The 20,268-nt window shown below is 43.1% G+C and overlaps 1 protein-coding gene across 3 annotated transcripts in view; it reads right to left on the reverse strand.

The window, feature by feature from the left end:
- The window catches only part of SPTBN2 (spectrin beta, non-erythrocytic 2), a 935,599-nt gene that overhangs the window by 350,100 nt on the left and 565,231 nt on the right, over positions 1-20,268 (reverse strand). For all 3 annotated transcript variants that reach the window (XM_085625501.1, XM_085625502.1, XM_085625503.1), the window contains one exon: positions 43-194. In XM_085625501.1, the coding sequence (XP_085481627.1) occupies positions 43-194 (152 nt within the window). The remainder of the gene's footprint in view (positions 1-42; positions 195-20,268) is intronic.

The following is a 20,268-nucleotide window of genomic DNA, read 5'->3' on the forward strand; positions in this document are numbered from 1 at the left end:
TCCCGCCCCCAGATCATTTGATAACAGGACCGCTACACTTACCAGCTGCTCCCCAGACAGCACCTCCAGCAGGCGGATCAGCATGCGACCATCACGCAAGTCCTGGTACAAATCCGAGATGCGGCACGTGACCCGTGCCAGATGAGAGTTCACCCACTTTGTGAAGGTCTTCTTCTGCACAGCCTCGCGCTCATCTGCAATTGAAGGGAAAGTACGTCACATAGGGGCTAACCGTGAAGTTCCTGTACAGAGCTCTCTTTGTGGCACCCGCAGGGCACACGTCCTAAAAAAAGAAGTGGGGGACTCTCCAAGTTAGGTGGTGTCACAGGAAGTGACATCACGGCAGGAAGTGACATTGATGGAGCGGGTAAAATGTTTTCTTTTAAATACCCAATCCATTTCTATATGTTTATATTAAAATGACTAATGAATAATTATAATAAATAATAGCTTGATGTGCAAGGACTAAACCAACCTTAACAGAAAGAATACACGTGGGAATGCATCTGCATGGCTAAAATATTGAGTGAACTAAGTCTGTATGCATATTAAAATGATAAACGTTGCTTGAGTAATGTTATTGTGATTTGCGCTTAAATAAACCAGCATTAATGGCTTTGAATGTTGCATATGGCTAGATAAATGCACACACATAAGGGCATTAGCAAGGGAATAACATTGTTTTAATCATTTCCATGTATTAATTACGATTTTGTGTTTCTTTGCCTAAGTTGACTATTCTGGCCTAACAAAAGATGGCCGCCGACTGAAGCCTAACTAAAGTACATTACTTCACCATTTGAACAATGGAGAAAGGCGCCTGCACAGACTTCGGCCGTGTCCCCTGTGTGACCTGTCAGACCATGCCCATGAACTGTTGAACCTGACCTGTTCTCAACGAACTGATACTTTTAGGACCACGGATTACTCGTTCCCATACATTCGCTTTGAGACTTTTACCGCATGGGAAGAATTGAAAATGTTGCCTGATGTGCCGGAATGTATTTGAATTCAACCAATCATCTTACTGAAAAATGAGAAATGTAACAGATATGTAAATTTTAGTATAAATATTGGTAGACTAGAGAGGTTGTTGTTGGTTGCCGTAAGGAGAGTAGTGTGGATAGAGAATCGATGATCAGATCTGCATGCTGACGGAAGAGGACGGTGACTCTACATGATATAACAGAACTTTGACGAATTTACTGAGGACCGGTTCCGACTTAGAACACGACAATTAGCCAGAATAGGTAAATATGACAAAAGATGATATTACATTATTAAGATTTAACTTGCATTTAAATTAGATAAAAGAAAATCATTATTTGAATTAATGTGTCGGGTGATTATTTCATTGAAATGTTTATAGATTAATTTAGAGTGTTAAGGTATCATTGAACTAATAACTAAATGATTCGATCGACCTATTTGATGGAGGAATCGTTGGGGTGATTCAGGGAAAGTGGTTCTTTCATCAAGGAAAGCAGTTTGGTTTGGATCTGATGTCCCTTTGTAGGCACGGATAGTTTGATAGAATGAATGTTGGTGTTATGGGCCCCACCAGCGTATGATGTGTGTGTGTGTGTGTGTGTGTGTGTGTGACTGAGAAATCATTCTGTCCGTGGAAGTAAGGAGAAATTGAGGAACCCGAACTGCACCAGTATTTCTGGTAGCTAGAGATGGTTTTTATTGTTTGGTTTAATGATTTTTGCTTGTATATGGCTTATTGATTATTGATTGGTATTGATAGGTGTACTAACACTATATGTTGAAGTCGTATTGAGTTTTATGTAGTCTGTACGGCTTCTGGGATGTAAGAAGTCGGTGACAGTTCCGTAGTAGGTCAGAGGTAAGCACTGCTCTCGGGAAAGACGGGATTGTAGTTGCCCGTAGGTACACGGGAAAAACGTGTGACAATTGAAGTTGCGCGTCGCATTGTTTGGGTTCGATTCGGCGACATCATCGTGTGTTGCCATTAGAGACATTTTCTGTGTGAAAGAAGTGCATATGATAGCGAAGGTTACCTGTGAAATTTTGGTCTTTAAGTACCAGGAAACCAATTGGCATACCAATAACGCTTATCACTGAAAAGGTAGCAGGTGTTTTCTGAGCTTGAGTGAAGGACAAAGTAGAGGTAAGCGCTACTTTGTTAACGTGTGTCATAATTCTGTAGTAGAACAGACTGTTCGCTGTTCTCGGAAAAGACAGGATTCTGTGTGGATGAACTACATTTTCTTGTGTGAAAGTGCGTGAATGAAATAGCATTCAGGTTAATTGCAGAACTCTGGTTTTATTTCTCAGGAGCATTGCGTTTCCAACTATGTGTCTTAAATCCGGAGAAAACAGTTAATTGATGCTTGATAGAAGGGTAAAGTAGAGGGATGTGCTACTTTATCAACGGAAGTAATGATTCTGTAGTAGAGCAGAGGTAAGCGCTGCTCTCGGGAAAGGCAGGATTCTCGTGAGAAAGGTCTATTACTATTCTGTGGTTTGCGAACCAGACAATGGAGATGTTTATATGTTGTAACTAACAGTGTCGTAACTTGAAACAAAGTCTGCAGAGTAGTCTCGTAAAGGAGGGGTAGACTGGAGACAGGAGCAGGAGCTGCTGCAGCGACTGCTGACGTCAGAAAGACCGCGCTGGGATTGGACAGTGGGTCAGAACAGCAGAAACGCCCTGATTGGTGCGTTAGTGTGTGCCGCGAAAGGATTGGAAGAAGTACAGGGTGAAGTAAATGCTCCAGGATTGGTGCGTTAGTGTGAGTCTTGCTGGAATTTGAGGATTGTGACAGTGACGTAGACGCCCAGGATTGGTGCTTAAGTGATAGTCGCGCTGCCATTGGGCTAAAGACCGTATAGTTGACGAAAAGTCTGAGGGTTCACGAAAGAGAGGAAGATGTATTATCATACAGACGAAAAGAAGAAGAAATCCCTGTTTAGTAAAATAAAGGGGTGGTTTGTGAAAGATAAAGAGATTGTGACAAGGGAAGGACAGTTAATTCCTCCGACAAAGACACCCGCATCCTTCATGGTTGCGAAATATGGTTACCATACTTGCATTTGGTTAGACAATTGGGCAAAGTATACAAAGGAAGATGGAGTTTTAGCATTTCCGGAACATGGTTCATTTAATTTGGCGATTTTAAGGAACCTACGTGAAAGGATGATGGGATGATGGGATTAGATCCCCGACCGAGACCTACACAGTTTGAGGCATTGACTGAGTGGGAAGATGAGATGCATGAGCGAGAAAAACAGAGAAATGGCAGTAGGTATAGATATATGTTTGGACGGCCAAATGATGTAGAAACTCATTGTGATCGAATGAGAAGGTGGCGAGACGCAAGTATGACTGAAGGATTGTTTCCCGTAAGAGCTGCAGGAGAAAATGAAGGAAGGAAATGTGTAGAGAAAAAACAATCTAGAACCCAGAAGGTATGGAGCAAATGAATCGGAGGACGATGTCCTAGATGATACGTTTTACAAAAACCCACCTCCGTACAGACAGGAATCAGAGATATTAACCTCAGATACTCCAGTGAGGGAAACCCTACGAATCATTTAGACAGAGGTTGTGACTCCAGAGCTAAAGAGGAGAAATTCTCTTAGGGAAAGGGAGCTGGAAAACAAGGCTGGAAGTGAAAATTCAAAAGAACTAGCAAAAACCACGTCAGAATTAACAGAGAAAATAAGAGAATTGACAAAGAATCTAGAAGCAGTTACAGTTCCTGTAACTATAGTTCCAGTTATGCCCATTTTTCAGAAACAGAAAGAAAGCGAGCATGGTCTAACAGTTCCGTATGTAAGCAGTAGACAAACGGAGCAAACCCCAATGAGAGCAAGGGAGAATTCTTGGAGACATACAATGAGTGAAGGTGGACTAAATGTGTCAAATAACCCGTTTTATAGTCCAGAGTCTGCAGAAAGAGACAGAATAGTAGGAGGATCAATAATAGAACCACAGGGGGAGGAGCCAAGATGGCGACCGGGACGGCAGCGTAGACTCCCGGCTCCGTGAACCTCCGCATCCCGCACGGTTATCCTGCCTGAGATCCTCAGCCTGCGCTACGCGCTCGTATTTGTGAAGGAGAGTGGCAACCGACCGTCTGACTCCGAAGTTTCTGGCGGCTGTACCGCCGGAGAAATGTGCCTTTGAAATTTGCGGCCCGTGCAGCCCTGGAGCCAGGACCTCGAGTAGACGCCTTGGCCGGGTGGCAGTTCAACAACAGCGGCCTGTGGTGACTGGGTGGAGTCGGACCACCGGAGCGGTGCACACCTCGGCCTACATTTCGCCGTGGTCGTTCCTACCGCTAAGCGTAGCGGACCGAGTGCATGCCCGGGGTGGCAATTCTGAGATTCTCCGGTGATTGCCCCTGCCTTTGACGGTGAGCTGCCCGGACGCCGCCCGTAACTCGCCCTGATTCTTGCGGGCTGCTCCAGGATTTTCGCGGGCGCTGGTCCGTGGTGGGGACGACTGTTGCCCGTGACCACACAACGGATAATTTTTGCCTGCCCCCGGAACCCTGTTTCCAGTGACGTGGACCTTGAGGCGCTTGTCCCTGGGTCCCGGTCCCAATACGGGTCGGGCCTACCCGGTGGCCATCTTGTTATGATGAGGCCTACCATCCTGTCCACCGGGTCACAGCAGGATTGGGAGTGTGTGACTTTTGGGAGTGTGGCGGAGCGATCGCAGAGAGCTGTGCTGGGGTACGGCGACCTCCTCGAGGCTCTCGGTGCCCTTCATTCCACCTTGGTTCATGGCATCGGGGTCTTGGGGAGTAAGCTCGATGGTGTGGCATCAGCGTCGGGACAGTTGCGGCCGGCCTGTCCTCAGGTACACAGGGACTTCCCACACTGCACACAGGAGGACAATGCCGCGGCCACCCCTGAGATTAGTGAACAGCTGGAAACTCCGGACAGTATGCTTCCGTGTGATCGGCTGGCTGTGGGTCTGATCTGTTCCGGAGGTATTGGACCTGAGTGGGAGGTGGTGGCCTCGTCCCGTGCACGGCCTCCGGCGACCCAGGGAAAATTCAAGCACCAGTTGTCTACTTTGGCTGATTCTGACTTCCTGGACCTTGTGTGCAGTGCAGATCCTGGGGCAACACTGGGAAAGACGTCCCTCCATGATGCGGACTGTGTTGGTACTCAGAGACTTCCACCCCACCTGTGTGCGTCGCTTCCCGGTCGTTTTTGGACACTCCTTTACCTTGTAACATTGGACATGGCGCTGGGTCGAGGGGTATGCGTGGGCAGATTTGCAAAGAGTGGTCAAGGATAAGGCTGATCCTTCAGGGGTGGTCATCTAGTAGACGGGCGGGCTCAGGGGTTGCGTGCTCTCATGGCATAGCTATTAGTATAATTGGTGCATAATGCTCCCCATCTTTCTTTGACATGGTCGATTATGTGCTGCTTACTGTTTGCCTTGGGGAAAACTTACCGTGCGGGAGGGAGAAGCCGGGGGCATGTTTTGAAGGCCCTCCTCCAGTTTATTAATACTTTCTCTACCCCCCCGTCTGGTGGGGTTCTTTTCTTACTCCCTTTTCTCTGTTCTTCTATATTTCGGGTCTGGTTCCAGGGCGACAGGCACACTGCTGGGGGGGGGGGGGGCCGTACTCATCTGCAGAGGTGCAGGGTGGGGGGTTGGGGAAGGGGATTCTTTAGTCTTTACCCTTTTTTTCCATGGCCTCCTTTTTCTTCTCTGATTCTTCTTTGTTTTTCTTTTCTGGGATCAGCGTGGTACAACTCCTTTGTTGTGAATCACTGCTTTTTCATGTGTGCCACAATTTCCGGGGTGTTTTCTGGGCTTTAGGGCATGGGACTGCAGGCGCAACTGGTCATGATACTTCTCTACATCCGGCACTTCCTGTTTTAGCGCCGTTGACTCGATAGATTGCCGTTTAATGTTTACGTTTGTTATTCTGCCTGCCATTTATCGCTGCTGGGAAATTGTTTGGCACCTGATCCTTTCGTCTTTCCCTATTATAAAATGAAAGCCTTCTTAATCCTGGTGTCCTGCTTGCGCCATTCATTGGCCGAGAATATATTAGCATGGAGAATCGGCTCCCTGGGGTTCTGCCTGTGTCAACATTGGATCTCTGTTGCTTTGTCTGCTTAGCGGCCGGCCCCGGGGGGTTGTAGGCCCATACTTGTTATTGGTTGAAATGCTAATAAAGGTTTTAAAAAAAAAAAATAATAGAACCACAAAGAATGACAGAGCCAGGGAATGTGGAAACATCAGTAGGTATAACTACAGATGAATTGAGTGAATGGCTAAAGAGCTTGCAAGGAAAAGAGAAAGAATCCCAAACTATTGATGTGGCAAAATTACGCATGGTATTAGAAGAATTAATAGTAGGGACAATCCCCATGGAGAAGCTAAAAAAATTACCAGGATGAGGAGCTATTGTTCTTATGTAAGAGCGTCACTTGGAGAGCAAAGAATTTACATGACAGGCTAGAAGAAATAGCAAGTGAAATGGGAATTGACATGGATAAGGTAAAAGCTTTACAGAAGCCTTACCGAGTGGATTTCACAGAAAAGGATATTGAAAATTTGAACACTGCAGGCTGAATAGGGCAGATTAAGGATATAATCACAGTATTAAGGAAATGGGGAGATGTGGACAAATGGAATAGCAGGTGGTATAGAAAGCGGAATGATACCTCAGACAGAACTTTCCCAGCATTTCCTGTGAGAGAAAAGGAAAAGGTGGTGACAGAGTTTCCCATGAGAGAGATACCAGGAGGGGGATATGTGCATGTCCCGTGGACAAGACAGTACATTTTGTCATTTACAAATGACTTCCCTCGACTGCGGGAAAAACCCGTCGAGTGGTACAGACAGGTGGACAGATTTGTTAAGCTGTTAAAAGTGCTGTGGATTGATCTAAATAGCCTATTTGATATAATAGTACCAGCAGACTTATGGGCAGAATGCAAAATAGTCATTGATTGGCCAGGTAAAGAATACCCGAGAGACCCCAAAACAGGAGCACCAGACCCCGAGGAAATGAAGAAATACGAACAGGTTATGGTATTTTTGAAAAACAAAGTGCCTCCCAAAGAAACAGATAGGGTTAAAATAGATCGAACACATCAGGAAGTGAAGGAATCAGTTTATGCTTACTATGAAAGACTAATACTAGCTTTCAAACAGTTTAGTGGAGATGAAAATCTGGGAGAAAAGCATCTGAGTCATTTTGTATACAGATTTGTGTATGGTTTACGCCCCGAAATTTGTGAAATGATCAAGCAGCATACGGTAGTCTGGCAAAGCAAGAAAATAGATGAGATCTTGAGACATGCCATATACTTTAGTGATGAGATTGAGGCAAAGCAGCGAAAACTAAAAGAAAAGGCAATGTGGGCTCAAGTGAAAGTCGCAGAAAGACAGGAAGCTCAGTTGGTCGAACAAGCCAATAACCCAGGAATCAAACCGAGATTTGGCCCAGGCAAAGGGAAGGGTAATATAGAAGAATCCAAAAGGAAATTTCCATGCCACAATTGCGGAAGGTTAGGGCATTGGAAATCCGAGTGTAAATATCCACCAAGTACTAATAATGAAAATCCATCATTGAATCCACAGGTGCAGAGCGAGGTGGGTGGCCAGCCGCAGCAACAGCAGAAGGCTGTTAATCCACAGAATCAGGTGCCAAAACCGCCATTACCGCAAAGCAGGAATACCCAGAAATACAACAAAGAAGTGGGATTCTACAATGAAGAACAGGTAAACAAGCCGCAACGCGCGAGCGCCGTTTCACAATATTGGCTGCGAAATGAAGAGAGTGATTCAGAGGAGAATTATTGACGTTGCCGAAGGGAGGAAGAAGAGTGCGTGCTTGACGCAACTTTAGAAATAGATCAGACAGGACCATTTGTGGATGGGAAAGTTAATGATGAAAACATTACTTTTCTAGTAGACACTGGAGCTACACGATCAACTGTCAGGTCAGCAGATGTAAAGAATCTTCCTCTCTCGGATGAAACAATCCAAGTAGTTGATGAATCAAACACCCAGACTAGGACCTACCTTACCGAACCGGTAAAGGTTAAAATAGGGAAATTCACAGACATGCACCGATTTGTGGTGTGCGATACCAGTCCTGTGAATTTGTTAGGAAGGGATTTGTTGTGCAAGATGAATTGTACTATATTCTGTACCCCAGATGGAATAGCATTTGAGACACCAGACGAGGATGTACTGTATAAAATGACAATGGCCAATCAAGAGCATGAAGTTGCAGGAACTGATGCAGTATTCAACCCTGATCAGTTACCCAAAGAATTGAAGCAGTCTGTGAAAGCAGTTGTTTGGGATTTTACTGGAGAAGATGTAGGCCTTATGAGAAATATAGATCCAGTAAAAATTACTAGTAGTTTATCCAAACATTCCACAATACAGACTGACACCTGAGAGAATTGAAGGAGTGACACCTTTAATTGAGAAAATGATTCAACAAGGAGTTTTGAGGGAAATCATGAGCAGTTCATGTAACTCACCTATAATGGGACTGAAGAAGCCTAATGGAAAGTTCAGAATAGTGCAAGATTTTAGAATAATTAATAAAATTGTTGTGTCCTGCTGTCCCATTGTTCCAAATCCATCAGTAATTTTGTATCAGATTCCCCATGATGCAGAATGGTACACAGTAATTGATTTGTGTCATGCTTTCTTTTCCATTCCGTTGCATCAAGACAGCTAGCCGATATTTGCATTTCGGTTTGGAGAGCTTATTTTGGCATGGTGCCGAATTCCACAGGGGTACACAGAGAACCCCTCAATATGTAATCAGTTGTTGAAGAAATCTCTGGAAAGTCTAACGATGCCTGAAAATTCAGTTTTGGTCCAGTACATCGATGATCTACTGGTGGCATCAAAAACGCGTGAAGCTTGTGAAACAGATACCATAGCTTTGCTGAATCATTTGGCAGATGGAGGACTAAAGGTTTCTCCGACAAAATTGCAATTCTGCAGAAAGGAAGTACAATACCTAGGACATAACATTGAAAAAGGGCTGAGAAAAGTGACAATACACAGAATCAAAATTATTAGAGGGATGAGAGCTCCAATGACCCAGAGAGAAGTGAGAATGTTCCTAGGGATGGTTGGCTACTGTCGTCAGTGGATAAGTAACTTCTCCCTGATTGCCAAACCATTGGCAAAATTGACAAAAAGTGAGGTTAAAGATCCTCTTGAATTGAACAAAGAAGAATTGGCAGCATTCAGACAATTGAAGGATAAACTTTGTGAAGCCCCAGCTCTGAGTAAGCCAGACTATGAGAAAGAGTTTGAATTGTACTGTAGTGAGAGAAACGGATGTGGACTCTCAGTGTTGATACAGAAACATGGAAGATTAAGGAGACCCGTTGCATATTTCTCATCAATGCTAGATCCAGTAGCGGTGGATCTGCCTGGATGTCTGAAAGCAGTAGCTGCTACCTGCCGAAGTCTAGAGCAAAGTGAGGTAATTGTAATGGGATATCCAGTGTTTGTACCTCATGATGTGGCGATCCTTTTAACAAGGAGCCGAACACTGTTCATGTCACATAGTCGGCTGACTAAGTATGAGAAGGTCATTCTAGGTGCAACCAATGTGAGTCTGGAGAGATGTGTGAATGTGAATCTAGCTACACTATTGCCAGATGCGGAGAGAGTGGAGGTAAGAGATTATGTTGATCATGATTGCTTCGATGTGCTTGATTTTTGCACCAAACCCAGACCAGATATAAAAGATTTACCCTTGCCAGAAAGTGATTATGTGATGTTTGTGGATGGATCTTGTTTGAGAACGGATGAAGGATTGTTGAGTGCAGCATATGCAATATGCACAGTTGCAGCAGTTGTGGAAGCATCACACTTGAAAGGAGTTAAATCCGCTCAAGTAGCAGAACTAGTGGTACTGACAAAGGCATGCAAAATTGGGAAGAATGTGAGAGTGACTGTGATAACTGACAGCCAGTACGGCTTTGGAGTTGTCCACGACTTCGGCCAACTTTGGCTACAGAGAGGTTTCCTGACCTCCAGTGGAACTCCTATAAAGAATGCAGAAGTGGTTGGAAAATTGCTTGAAGCAATACAGTTGCCTAAAGAGCTGGCTGTTGTGAAATGTGCTGCTCATAGCCAAGGTAGTGATTACATTGCTACTGGGAACAGATACGCAAATGACATGGCTCAGTACTGTGCCCGAAATCGGTATTCAATTAATAGGGGAAAAGAAAAGGAAATGTCTTCTTGCTCCTTAATGTTCACTAATGTTGTGGGAACATGGGAAGAGGTGAGGCAATTGCAGGATGCAGCAGGATATGAAGAAATGAAACAGTGGGTAAAAGCAGGTTGTGCCCCAAGGGAGAAAGACCATGTGTGGGTCTATAGGGATGGAAGACCAGTTATGCCTGATAGCATGATGTCAACCATGGCACGGATGTATCATGGCCAAGGGCACCTAGTGAGGGATGCCATGATAAGGGCCTTTAAGCAGACCTGGTTGAATGCAAAATTCAGGTTGGTAGCAGAAAGTCTCGGTCAAAGATGCCCGATATGTCAGCAGTACAATCCTGGAAGGAAAACAGTGGTAAGCCTAGGCACAATAGGCCGAGAGGGAGGACCTTTCACCAGAATGCAAATACATTTCATTGAAATGCCCTCTTATAACAAGTTAAGGTATGTTCTGGTGGTAGTTTGTCTATTCTCCAGGTGGTTGGAGGCGTACCCAACAAGAGGAAATGATGGACTCACAGTGGCCAAACTATTGTTAAGGGAATTCATTCCAAGATTCGGGTTCCCAGTGACCATTGAATCAGACAGAGGAGGACATTTTTACAATGAGATCATGGGATTGATTTCTGAAGCAGTGGGTGTACAGCAAAAACTACATTGTGCCTATCGACCAGAGGCTTCTGGTGTGGTGGAACAAATGAATGGTACAATAAAAAACAGAATAGGGAAAATGTGTTTTGCCACAGGAATGAAACGGCCTGATGTCTTGCCTCTAGTCTTGATGACGATCAGATCTACTCCAGACAGAACTACAGGTTTGAGTCCCCACGAAATTATCATGGGACGAGCCATGAGACACGCATTTGTTCCAGTCAACAAATTGATGACAATAACTGATGACATGATTTTGGATTACTGTAAAGGCCTGGCTGACGCAGTCCATTCTGTGTTTCACCAGGTTGGAGCGGATGCCACCACCCTTGAGAGGAAACCAGACCATGATCTGAGCCCAGGTGACTGGGTGAGAATAAAAGTCCACAGAAGAAGGAATTGCTTGGTTCCAAGGTGGGGAAGGCCAAGGCAAGTTATCCTGATCACAACAACTGCTGTGAAGTGTGCTGGACTGAAAAATTGGATACATGCAAGTCACACTTTGAGAGTCCCAAATCCAGCAGATAGCATTGGAAAAGAATATTTTGATGCTTCGGAATCAAGTGCCGATTCAGATGAGGAGAATTCAAAGACAAAAGAAAATCCTGAAAGGGGGGAGAAGGAGCCAAGATTAGTTCCAACCCAAAGAGAAGAAATCCTGAGGAAGAGATTGCAGATTTCTGACAGTTCAGATTCTGGAGGCGAACAAAACGCCAGTGGCGAGCACAGAAAGAAGAAAAGAAAAGAAAAGAATGTATCAGCAGAAGTAACATTCACACCAGATGAAAGAGTAGGAGAAATTCCACTGGAGAAAATTCTTGAAGGAGAAGAAGGGACAGGTACAGAGAGAGAGGGACAGATTGCGGAGGATCCCCGAGGAGGTGTAGGGAACTGCAAAACCCAGTTAGGTGAAGGGACAAGTAGTCAGCAGGAAGATTGCGTGTCGGAGACCCGAGGAGGGATAGAAGTAGGGCAAACACAAGAGGTGGAAAAAGAAACAGTTGAAAAGGAAAAGCAAACGAGACAGAATCTGAAGACAGTGAAACTGAAATACCAGAGGGTCGAGTTCTGAGAAAGAGAACTTGGGATCGAGGAAAGAAACAGTAAAGAAGGCAAACCGAAGAGAAATGCTAAAGGAGACCTTTGGCCAAACAAAATAAAGAGACTGAGATACCGATTGACACGAGTCAAACCCACAAAAGCTGAACAAGTGAATGAAGTGACAAGTCAGCTCAAAGAAAAAGAGGGTGAGACAGAGGTGTCTGAAGAAAACAAAAGATCAAGAAAACCAAACCAGAAGTATAAGTCACCCGAATGGACGTATGTGGCACTGCCTGAACAAGGAGAAGAGGTAGATAGTCAAGGAAATCCTGAGGGGACTTTACTGAAAGTGGTGGAAGAAGAAGAGACAGCGGAAATCCTGGGAGTTATCCTATCCGATATTGGAGAAGAAGTGGAAATTCAGGAATTTCTGTATGTGGATGACAAGAAGGAGGTGAAAAACGATGAATTGCCAAACTGAGTAATTTCAAGAAGATCGTTGTATTAAAATAAAAAGGATTGAATATGAAATTGTAGAACTGGGTTAACCTGATAAGTGCTCTGCTCTTTCAGGTGAAGGAGCAAGGAGTGGGGTAGAAGAGGCTAAGTCAAAAGACACAGTCAAATTAACAAGATGGCTAATAGAGATGATAACAGGACTAGATGTACCTTTATGAGAAGATGGTGCAAGATGTGTTGTTGCTGTACAGGATTATTAATGCTTCTATGGAGCGTACTCGCTCTTTTGATCTCTTTCAAAGTAACTTTAGATACACTAGAAGGGCATACAGAAAATATGACTAATGTAGTGAAGAATTCACAAAAGGTAGTTCCATTAAAAACCAGCACTGAACATGTGCACAAGGATAGGTCTATAACTGATTTTTCTAGCAATGTATTTTCAAAACTATTGTATGAATATGTAAAAACTATGGATGTAAGGGATTGCTACGTCTGTATGCAGTTACCTGCCTCTGTTTCAGAAGGGGTGACTTATCATCACCTCCCAGCAACTTATGGAATAACATGTAGTGTGCTAACAAGTATATTTTATCAAGTAGGGAAATTAGAATATAAGTTGTCTAATATAGATAACATTCTTGGACAATTGCCCATGAATAATGAATTGAATCCAGCTAAAACTGCTAATGTACTAGGTGAAATTTTTATAGAAACTAAGGAACTAACATTAGAATACATTTTTAGAAACAATTTAACTTGCAGTTTGAAGAAAGAAGAGAAAACATTCCTAGATATGGCAGAAGAAAGGAGATTGAAGATGCATGAAAAGGCAGAAGGACATGAAGTAGGAGAAAATATTTGGAACATAGATGGGAAAAGGGAGACAAAGGGTGAGGTTAGACCAACCATAGCTATAGACTCACCAAAGAAAGGCAAATTATGTATTATGAGAGAAAGATCTCAATATGATTACTATTTTATAGGGACGAGTGAGTGTCATGATACATATTTTATTGCATCCGGATGGGGATTTAGAGGCGGAGAAGATCCAGTGTTTCCTGGATTGTACTACATTTGTGGGAATAAGGCTTATTACAGGTTGCCGGACCATTGGTATGGCACATGTTATGTTGGCCTGGTCTTTCCAAAAATCTTTCACATGGATTGAGTAGAAAATAGTGGATCACATAACCTACTAATGCGTAGTAGAAGAGAAACTTGGTTAGAAATTGTAGGTGATATTTTTGGAGCCTTGATACCAGCAGTGGGAATATCTTTGAATGCAAATAATATTCGGAAATTGTCAACAATAGTGGATCGCTTGTCAACAAGCACCGCTGGAGGTTTTCTCTTGGTAAACACTGAAATGGTTGCTATGCGTGCTACGATTATGCAAAATCGACTTGCCCTTGATATCCTATTGGCAAAAGAGGGTGGAGTCTGTGGAATGCTGAAAGTTCAAAATTGTTGCACTTACATTCCTGATGAAAGCAAAGATCTAAAAGTCTATGTCAAAAATATTACAGAATTGCATGATGAAATAGTACCACTGGAGGTTGAAAGTATCTGGACTAAAATTAGTAATAAAATGGCTGCTATTAAAACTTTCTTGGGAAAATTAGGTAGTACTATATTAGGGAAAATATTATTTCCATTAACGTGTGTAATTTTCATATTATTAATACTTAGACTAGGATGTATGTGTTGCAGATATAAAAGAAATAAAAAGAAAATTAGACGAGAAATTATTAAAAAGAAGGAAAAAAAAAAGAGATTTTGAAGAAATAGAATTAGAAGAATGGAAGGAGAGTATGTAAGACAAAACAAAAAGAGAAGATGAAGGGGACACAGAATTATAATTGAGCAAGAAAATATTTCGAATTTCCATAAAAGGGGAAAATTGAATTTTTTGGGTTTTGATTTTTTGTGGTGATAAAATCACCAAAGGGGGGATTGATGGAGCGGGTAAAATGTTTTCTTTTAAATACCCAATCCATTTCTATACGTTTATATTAAAATGACTAATGAATAATTATAATAAATAATAGCTTGATGTGTAAGGACTAAACCAACCTTATTAACAGAAAGAATACACGTGGGAATGCATCTGCATGGCTAAAATAATGAGTGAACTAAGTCTGTATGCATATTAAAATGATAAACGTTGCTTGAGTAATGTTATTGTGATTTGCGCTTAAATAAACCAGCATTAATGGCTTTGGATGTTGCATATGGCTAGATAAATGCACACACATAAGGGCATTAGCAAGGGAATAACATTGTTTTAATCATTTCCATGTATTAATTACGATTTTGTGTTTCTCTGCCTAAGTTGACTATTCTGGCCTACCAAAAGATGGCCGCCGACTGAAGCCTAACTAAAGTACATTACTTCACCAATTGAACAATGGAGAAAGGTGCCTGCACAGACTTCGACCGTGTCCCCTGTGTGACCTGTCAGACCATGCCCATGAACTGTTGAACCTGACCTGTTCTCAACGAACTGATACATTTAGGACCACGGATTACTCGTTCCCATACATTCGCTTTGAGACTTTTACCGCATGGGAAGAATTGAAAATGTTGCCTGATGTGCCGGAATGTATTTGAATTCAACCAATCATCTTACTGAAAAATGAGAAATTTAACAGATAATATGTAAATTTTAGTATAAATATTGGTAGACTTGAGAGGTTGTTGTTGGTTGCCGTAAGGAGAGTAGTGTGGATAGAGAATCGATGATCAGAGATCTGCATGCTGACGGAAGAGGACGGTGACTTTACATGATAGAACAGAACTTTGACGAATTTACTGAGGACCGGTTCTGACTTAGAACACGACAATTAGCCAGAATAGGTAAATATGACAAAAGATGATATTGCATTATTAAGATTTAACCTGCATTTAAATTAGATAAAAGAAAATCATTATTTGAATTAATGTGTCGGGTGATTTCATTGAAATGTTTATTGATTAATTTAGAGTTTTAACCTCTTCTGTGCCCATGACGAGATAGTCTCGTCATGGAGCACGGTTGTGCTGTGTCCATGACGAGACTATCTCGTCATGAACACCGCCCGCTAATGTAACGCCCGGCACATGGCGGGGAAAGGGCGTGGCACTGAAGGGTTTAAGGTATCATTGAACTAATAACAACTAAATGATTCGATCGACCTATTTGAGGAGGAATCGTTAGGGTGATTCAGGGAAAGTGGTTCTTTCATCAAGGAAAGCAGTTTGGCTCAGATCTGATGTCCTTTTGTAGGCACGGATAGTTTGATAGAATGAATGTTGGTGTTATGGGCCCCACCAGCGTATGATGTGTGTGTGTGTGTGAGACTGAGAAATCATTCTGTCCGTGAAAGTAAGGGGAAATTGAGGAACCCGAAACTGCACCAACATCACATGTGCAGCAGATCTATCATTTGCACATATTGCAAGATTTAACAATTGAAGCTGCTCAGTACTTAAGCCTGTGACTTAAGGTCCCTGTATGAGAAATTAACAGCCCAAATGTGGATGAAGTTTGGCGTACAACTACATTAGTCAAGCCATTAAGTGCTGTAAGCGAGGCCTACTAAAACATGGCACCATGAACAAAAGCAGAGTTTGTGCGTAGAAAAAACCCAAAGAAAACCACATGCTAGAAACTACAATAGTGATTATGAATGTACAGTTTGACAACCTCATTTATACGTAAAGCACAAAATAAATATGGATGAATACAGATAAAATGGCCAAAAGGTAAATATGGGTAAATACAGACGGAATTGTTAAAAAAAAAAAAAATACCATAAAACCGGGAGCCCTACTTCATGTTTCTGTGCATTATACCTGAAGCCACTGGAATTAAGCAATTAAACAGATTCTGTGACATAATTCTATACATTATTATAGGCATTCTGCATTTGCCACATAATCCATCATCTACCGCATAGAACGCCAGAATTAAAATTATTATTTTTTTTAGCTCAAACTGACCAAAATAACTGAAATTGACCCGTGTTGCCGCTCAGTGAAATGCCCTGTGCAAAGGCTGATCGGTCGGCTTTCTGTTGCTTATAACTGTATTTGGAAGAGGTAAAACCTTTGTACAGGCAGTGTCAACATGTAAAAAAAGTTACAAAAGAATTAAGAAATAGTATCACAAAAAGTGCTGCATTTGGTCGAATTATTTGCCTTTTCTTGCCGCATAATTTGGTTCTCCTCTGCCAGTGGCCCTGGTAATGGCACAGAATCGGATATCTCTTCATAAGGTGACCATGATGCACTTTCTCCATCCCTGGGTGTATGGGGACCATAGGTGTCCATGATAATGCGAGACCCACATTCCAAAGCTGTAACACGAAGAGATGGCGTGTACTCTTTTCCGGTTGTTTGATTGCTCGTATTGAAAAACTGCAAATAAAATGCCCTTTTTTGCAAAAATTGAAATCTGATACCCAGAAGTTCTGAATTCGCCGAGTGCGATAAACAACAGCAACCGCGAGTTTGCCCGTAAACAAAATGGGGCACAGCATGCGAATTTTGGTGCTTTTCGCGCCAAAAACAGCATTAAACGATATTTACCGGGACTTTCCACCGCCAATTAAATTTCGCCGGTTTGACATGCCAAAATTTCAAAGGGGAAAAATCCTGAGAATGTGAAAATTTTCCACTACTTCTAATGACAACATCTGCGCTGTACACAGGTGTTTGTAAAGGGGGGACGCAGTTTAAGGAGACTCTGGTAATCTAGGCCTAACTTAATTTTGTAGGCTAGAGCGGCCGACTTTGAAGCTGAGGAACCAGGTTGGAGTCTGGTGTCTGCTCAAGCATCGTGAGATTCTGGGCAAATCACTTTATGTCCCGGTGCTTAAAAATTAATGCATCAGTCAGTCTGTAATGTAACTGGTGCTCATATAAAGGGCTCTGATACCTTCGGGTCGCGTTCGCGCTATATAAAACTTCAACAACACGCCACTATTCAGTATTGAACACTTCTTACCTTGAACCTGTCGCCAAACGTCGCCAAGCCGAAAATGTTTTCCTAGGTATAGATCGTAGATTCCACGGACAAGCAAGGAAGGTCAGGCAGCAGGCGAGGCCAGGAAGGGAAGTGGAGTCTCGAGCAGGTCAGGCAGCAGGCGAGGCCATGCAGGAAGGGAAGTCTCGAGCGGGAGGCAGGTCAGGCAGCAGGCAAGGCCAGGAAGAGAGGGCGAGCCGCGAGACACGTCGATATCCGGATCCGGTCACTTCCAAAAAGGAAAGGAGCCAGAGCAGACCAGCCCAAAAACATAAAGGGCTTGGAGCACGAGGGCGGGACTGCCGAGTTGCAGACACACCCCATCCAGTAACGTCTGCTACGACCACTGATTGGTCGCAGATCACAACGTCTACTAGTAGGTCCCCGCAGGAGCGTGGTGACCGGCAGTCTGAGGCAATCACCTGGAAATGCGTGGTTTGGTTGGTGCGCGCTTTATCACGCTTTGGATGAGCACGGCAGGGGGGACTGCGTTTTGATAAGCAGGGTGGACGGCGTCCACTCTGGAAAATAAGCGGGGAGACGCCGTCCACCCTCTTGGTAACCAGACTCGTGCCCTGGGCACCCGTGTCCGTGGACTAGGAGGTTTCTACTGGCTCAGAGGTTTCCACCAGTACTGATGACCCTGCGAGCCACAGATTCGTCTCCCTTTCTGCTATGACTACATTACCTTCATTAATCTGGAATCACCTTTTGTGGTAAAAACACAAACGCCCTTACTCAGCTCGGAGGACTCATGTGTGGCAGTGCTTTTTTATGTTATTTATTTTAAAATGTAGTCACAGGATTAAAAAAACGGTCTTTAATTTCCTTATCGTGTTGCGACGTCTCTAGTGAGCTGTAATGAAAAAATTACATTGCAGCTCAACTCCTAAAAAAACACTAGTACTGACCGGTCATGCTTATCTGTTTTTCTGAAACGAACAGGGATCAGCAGAAAGGAGTCATTTTTGCCGGAAAAAAAGAACCTCTGCATGTTACTACTTGTTGTGCGCTACAGCCCTAGCCCTTTTTAAAAACTGTGATTTACATTAAACCAATTTGAATAGGTTTTTGCAACAAATTACTAACTGCTTTTTGGTACATTTAATTTTGCAGTACGGATTCTACTTTTATTCTTCATGTCTGCAGCCACACTGAATCTTTCATATGAAGTGACAAGACCCCAAGCATGTGAGATGTCTATGGGAAGAATGATAGTGTGACCTTGTAATACAATCAATAAAACACCCTCTGCCATATTTTTAAAAGATATTGCAAATCCCCTCGAAAATCCGTTTCCTCATGAAGGAACTCTGTCTTCGGGTTCATTTTGCTTTATGGTCACACAACCTGTTGCAGATTTGATTTGCAATATCCTTATAATGTACGGCAGGGGTACTTACTATCCTTTTTTTTTAGGCAAGTGATGAGGATTTTGACAAGAGAAGTTCTACACAGCAACAGGAACATAGTATAAAAAAAGATTATATACAGTTTTGGTTGTTGCAGATAAATTCTTTTTGCTAAGTGTGTGATATAAATCCTCAAATTACTGCTGATACTGAGCCAACATTGCTGACACAGCAACCAACCTGTTCACTTTCTCAGGGGTTTCTGAGGTTGCCATGCAAGTTCCATTCATGGCCCTAACTTTTATGCGATCAACTAAGCTCCCTTCGCTATCCCCTAGGTTCTTATACCATAAAAATAATCTTTGAGCACTTTAAATGAATTTAAATGGTTAAAATGCAGGGTTTTTGTAGTAGTTTCTCCTTAAGCTCACTGTCCATCTGCCTTGCTCTGCCTATGATGTCATAGTCATGGTAATGGAATGTCATGGTTTGAATCCCGGGATCTTGTCAGTTCCTGGAAGCAGTGGAGGCGAACAGTCAAAGTATGTGCTCTTCCACTTACCTGCCTGGTGTAATCACTTCAAATTTGGCAACGAGTTTGACTGTTCCTCTCTCTTCACCCATGTGTGCTGTGGCCGTCTCCTGTGATTACAGTCTTCGTGAGCTGTTTCTTTAGCTGCTTCATGAATTATTAACCTGTTGGAACCTCAAGACAGAAGTAGGTCTTCTCATCTTTTTGATTGCGCCACAATTAGTCCGGCTGGCTCTTCATCGTTGTTCTGCCTTCAAGGTGAGCTTAGGATGTCGTTTTGCAGCCTGTAATCTGTCTGTTACTTGGAGGCATATTATTGAAATGCACTTGTGTAGCTCCACTGCAAGCTGATGCCAAGAGCACTCTCTAATGGTGGGCAGGTGAAAGGTTTTTGCCGAGTGGAGTTTCGGCTGGTTGGAAGATGCAAGATTTTGTCCTGCACAGTTTAGGGATTTTCTCCTTGTGTCAACCGCCGTTGACATGCTAGCTGATCCTTCTGTGGCGTGGACTATCCAAGTGTGATGACGCAATTAAATCTCCGTGTGTGCTAGCAGAGAAGGAGTGTGTCAAGTGTTCCATGTTGTGCGCGCCAGTGCGTGTCTCCTGGGTTATGCCTTTCAAGCTAAAGAGCGTGTCATGTGTTCCTCGTTGTGCGTGTCTGCGTACGTTACCTGGGTTACGCCAATCTAGCCTTCACTGTCATCACACGTGCGTCACTTATTGGTTGCCCTGACAACGGAGACGCACACCGCTGTAATTGGAATACATCACGCTTTGCTTACGCTTCGCACGTTGTACAGTTTCTGAAGAGCGGCCAGTCGGAAAAGGTTTCTTGCCTTTGAACATATTTTGGAGCGAAAACAAGATTAAACATTCCATAAGGTATGCGCAGTATATGCGACGATATCTACTGTGTGTTTTAATTAATCGAATCAGTTTCTACAAGTGTTCCTCTTCCATTCAAGTAAAGATATTCATAATAACTATTGGATACAACAAATCTGTG

This window comes from Triturus cristatus, chromosome 9 (genome assembly GCF_964204655.1).
Source record: "Triturus cristatus chromosome 9, aTriCri1.1, whole genome shotgun sequence".
NCBI classification, from domain to species: domain Eukaryota; kingdom Metazoa; phylum Chordata; class Amphibia; order Caudata; family Salamandridae; genus Triturus; species Triturus cristatus.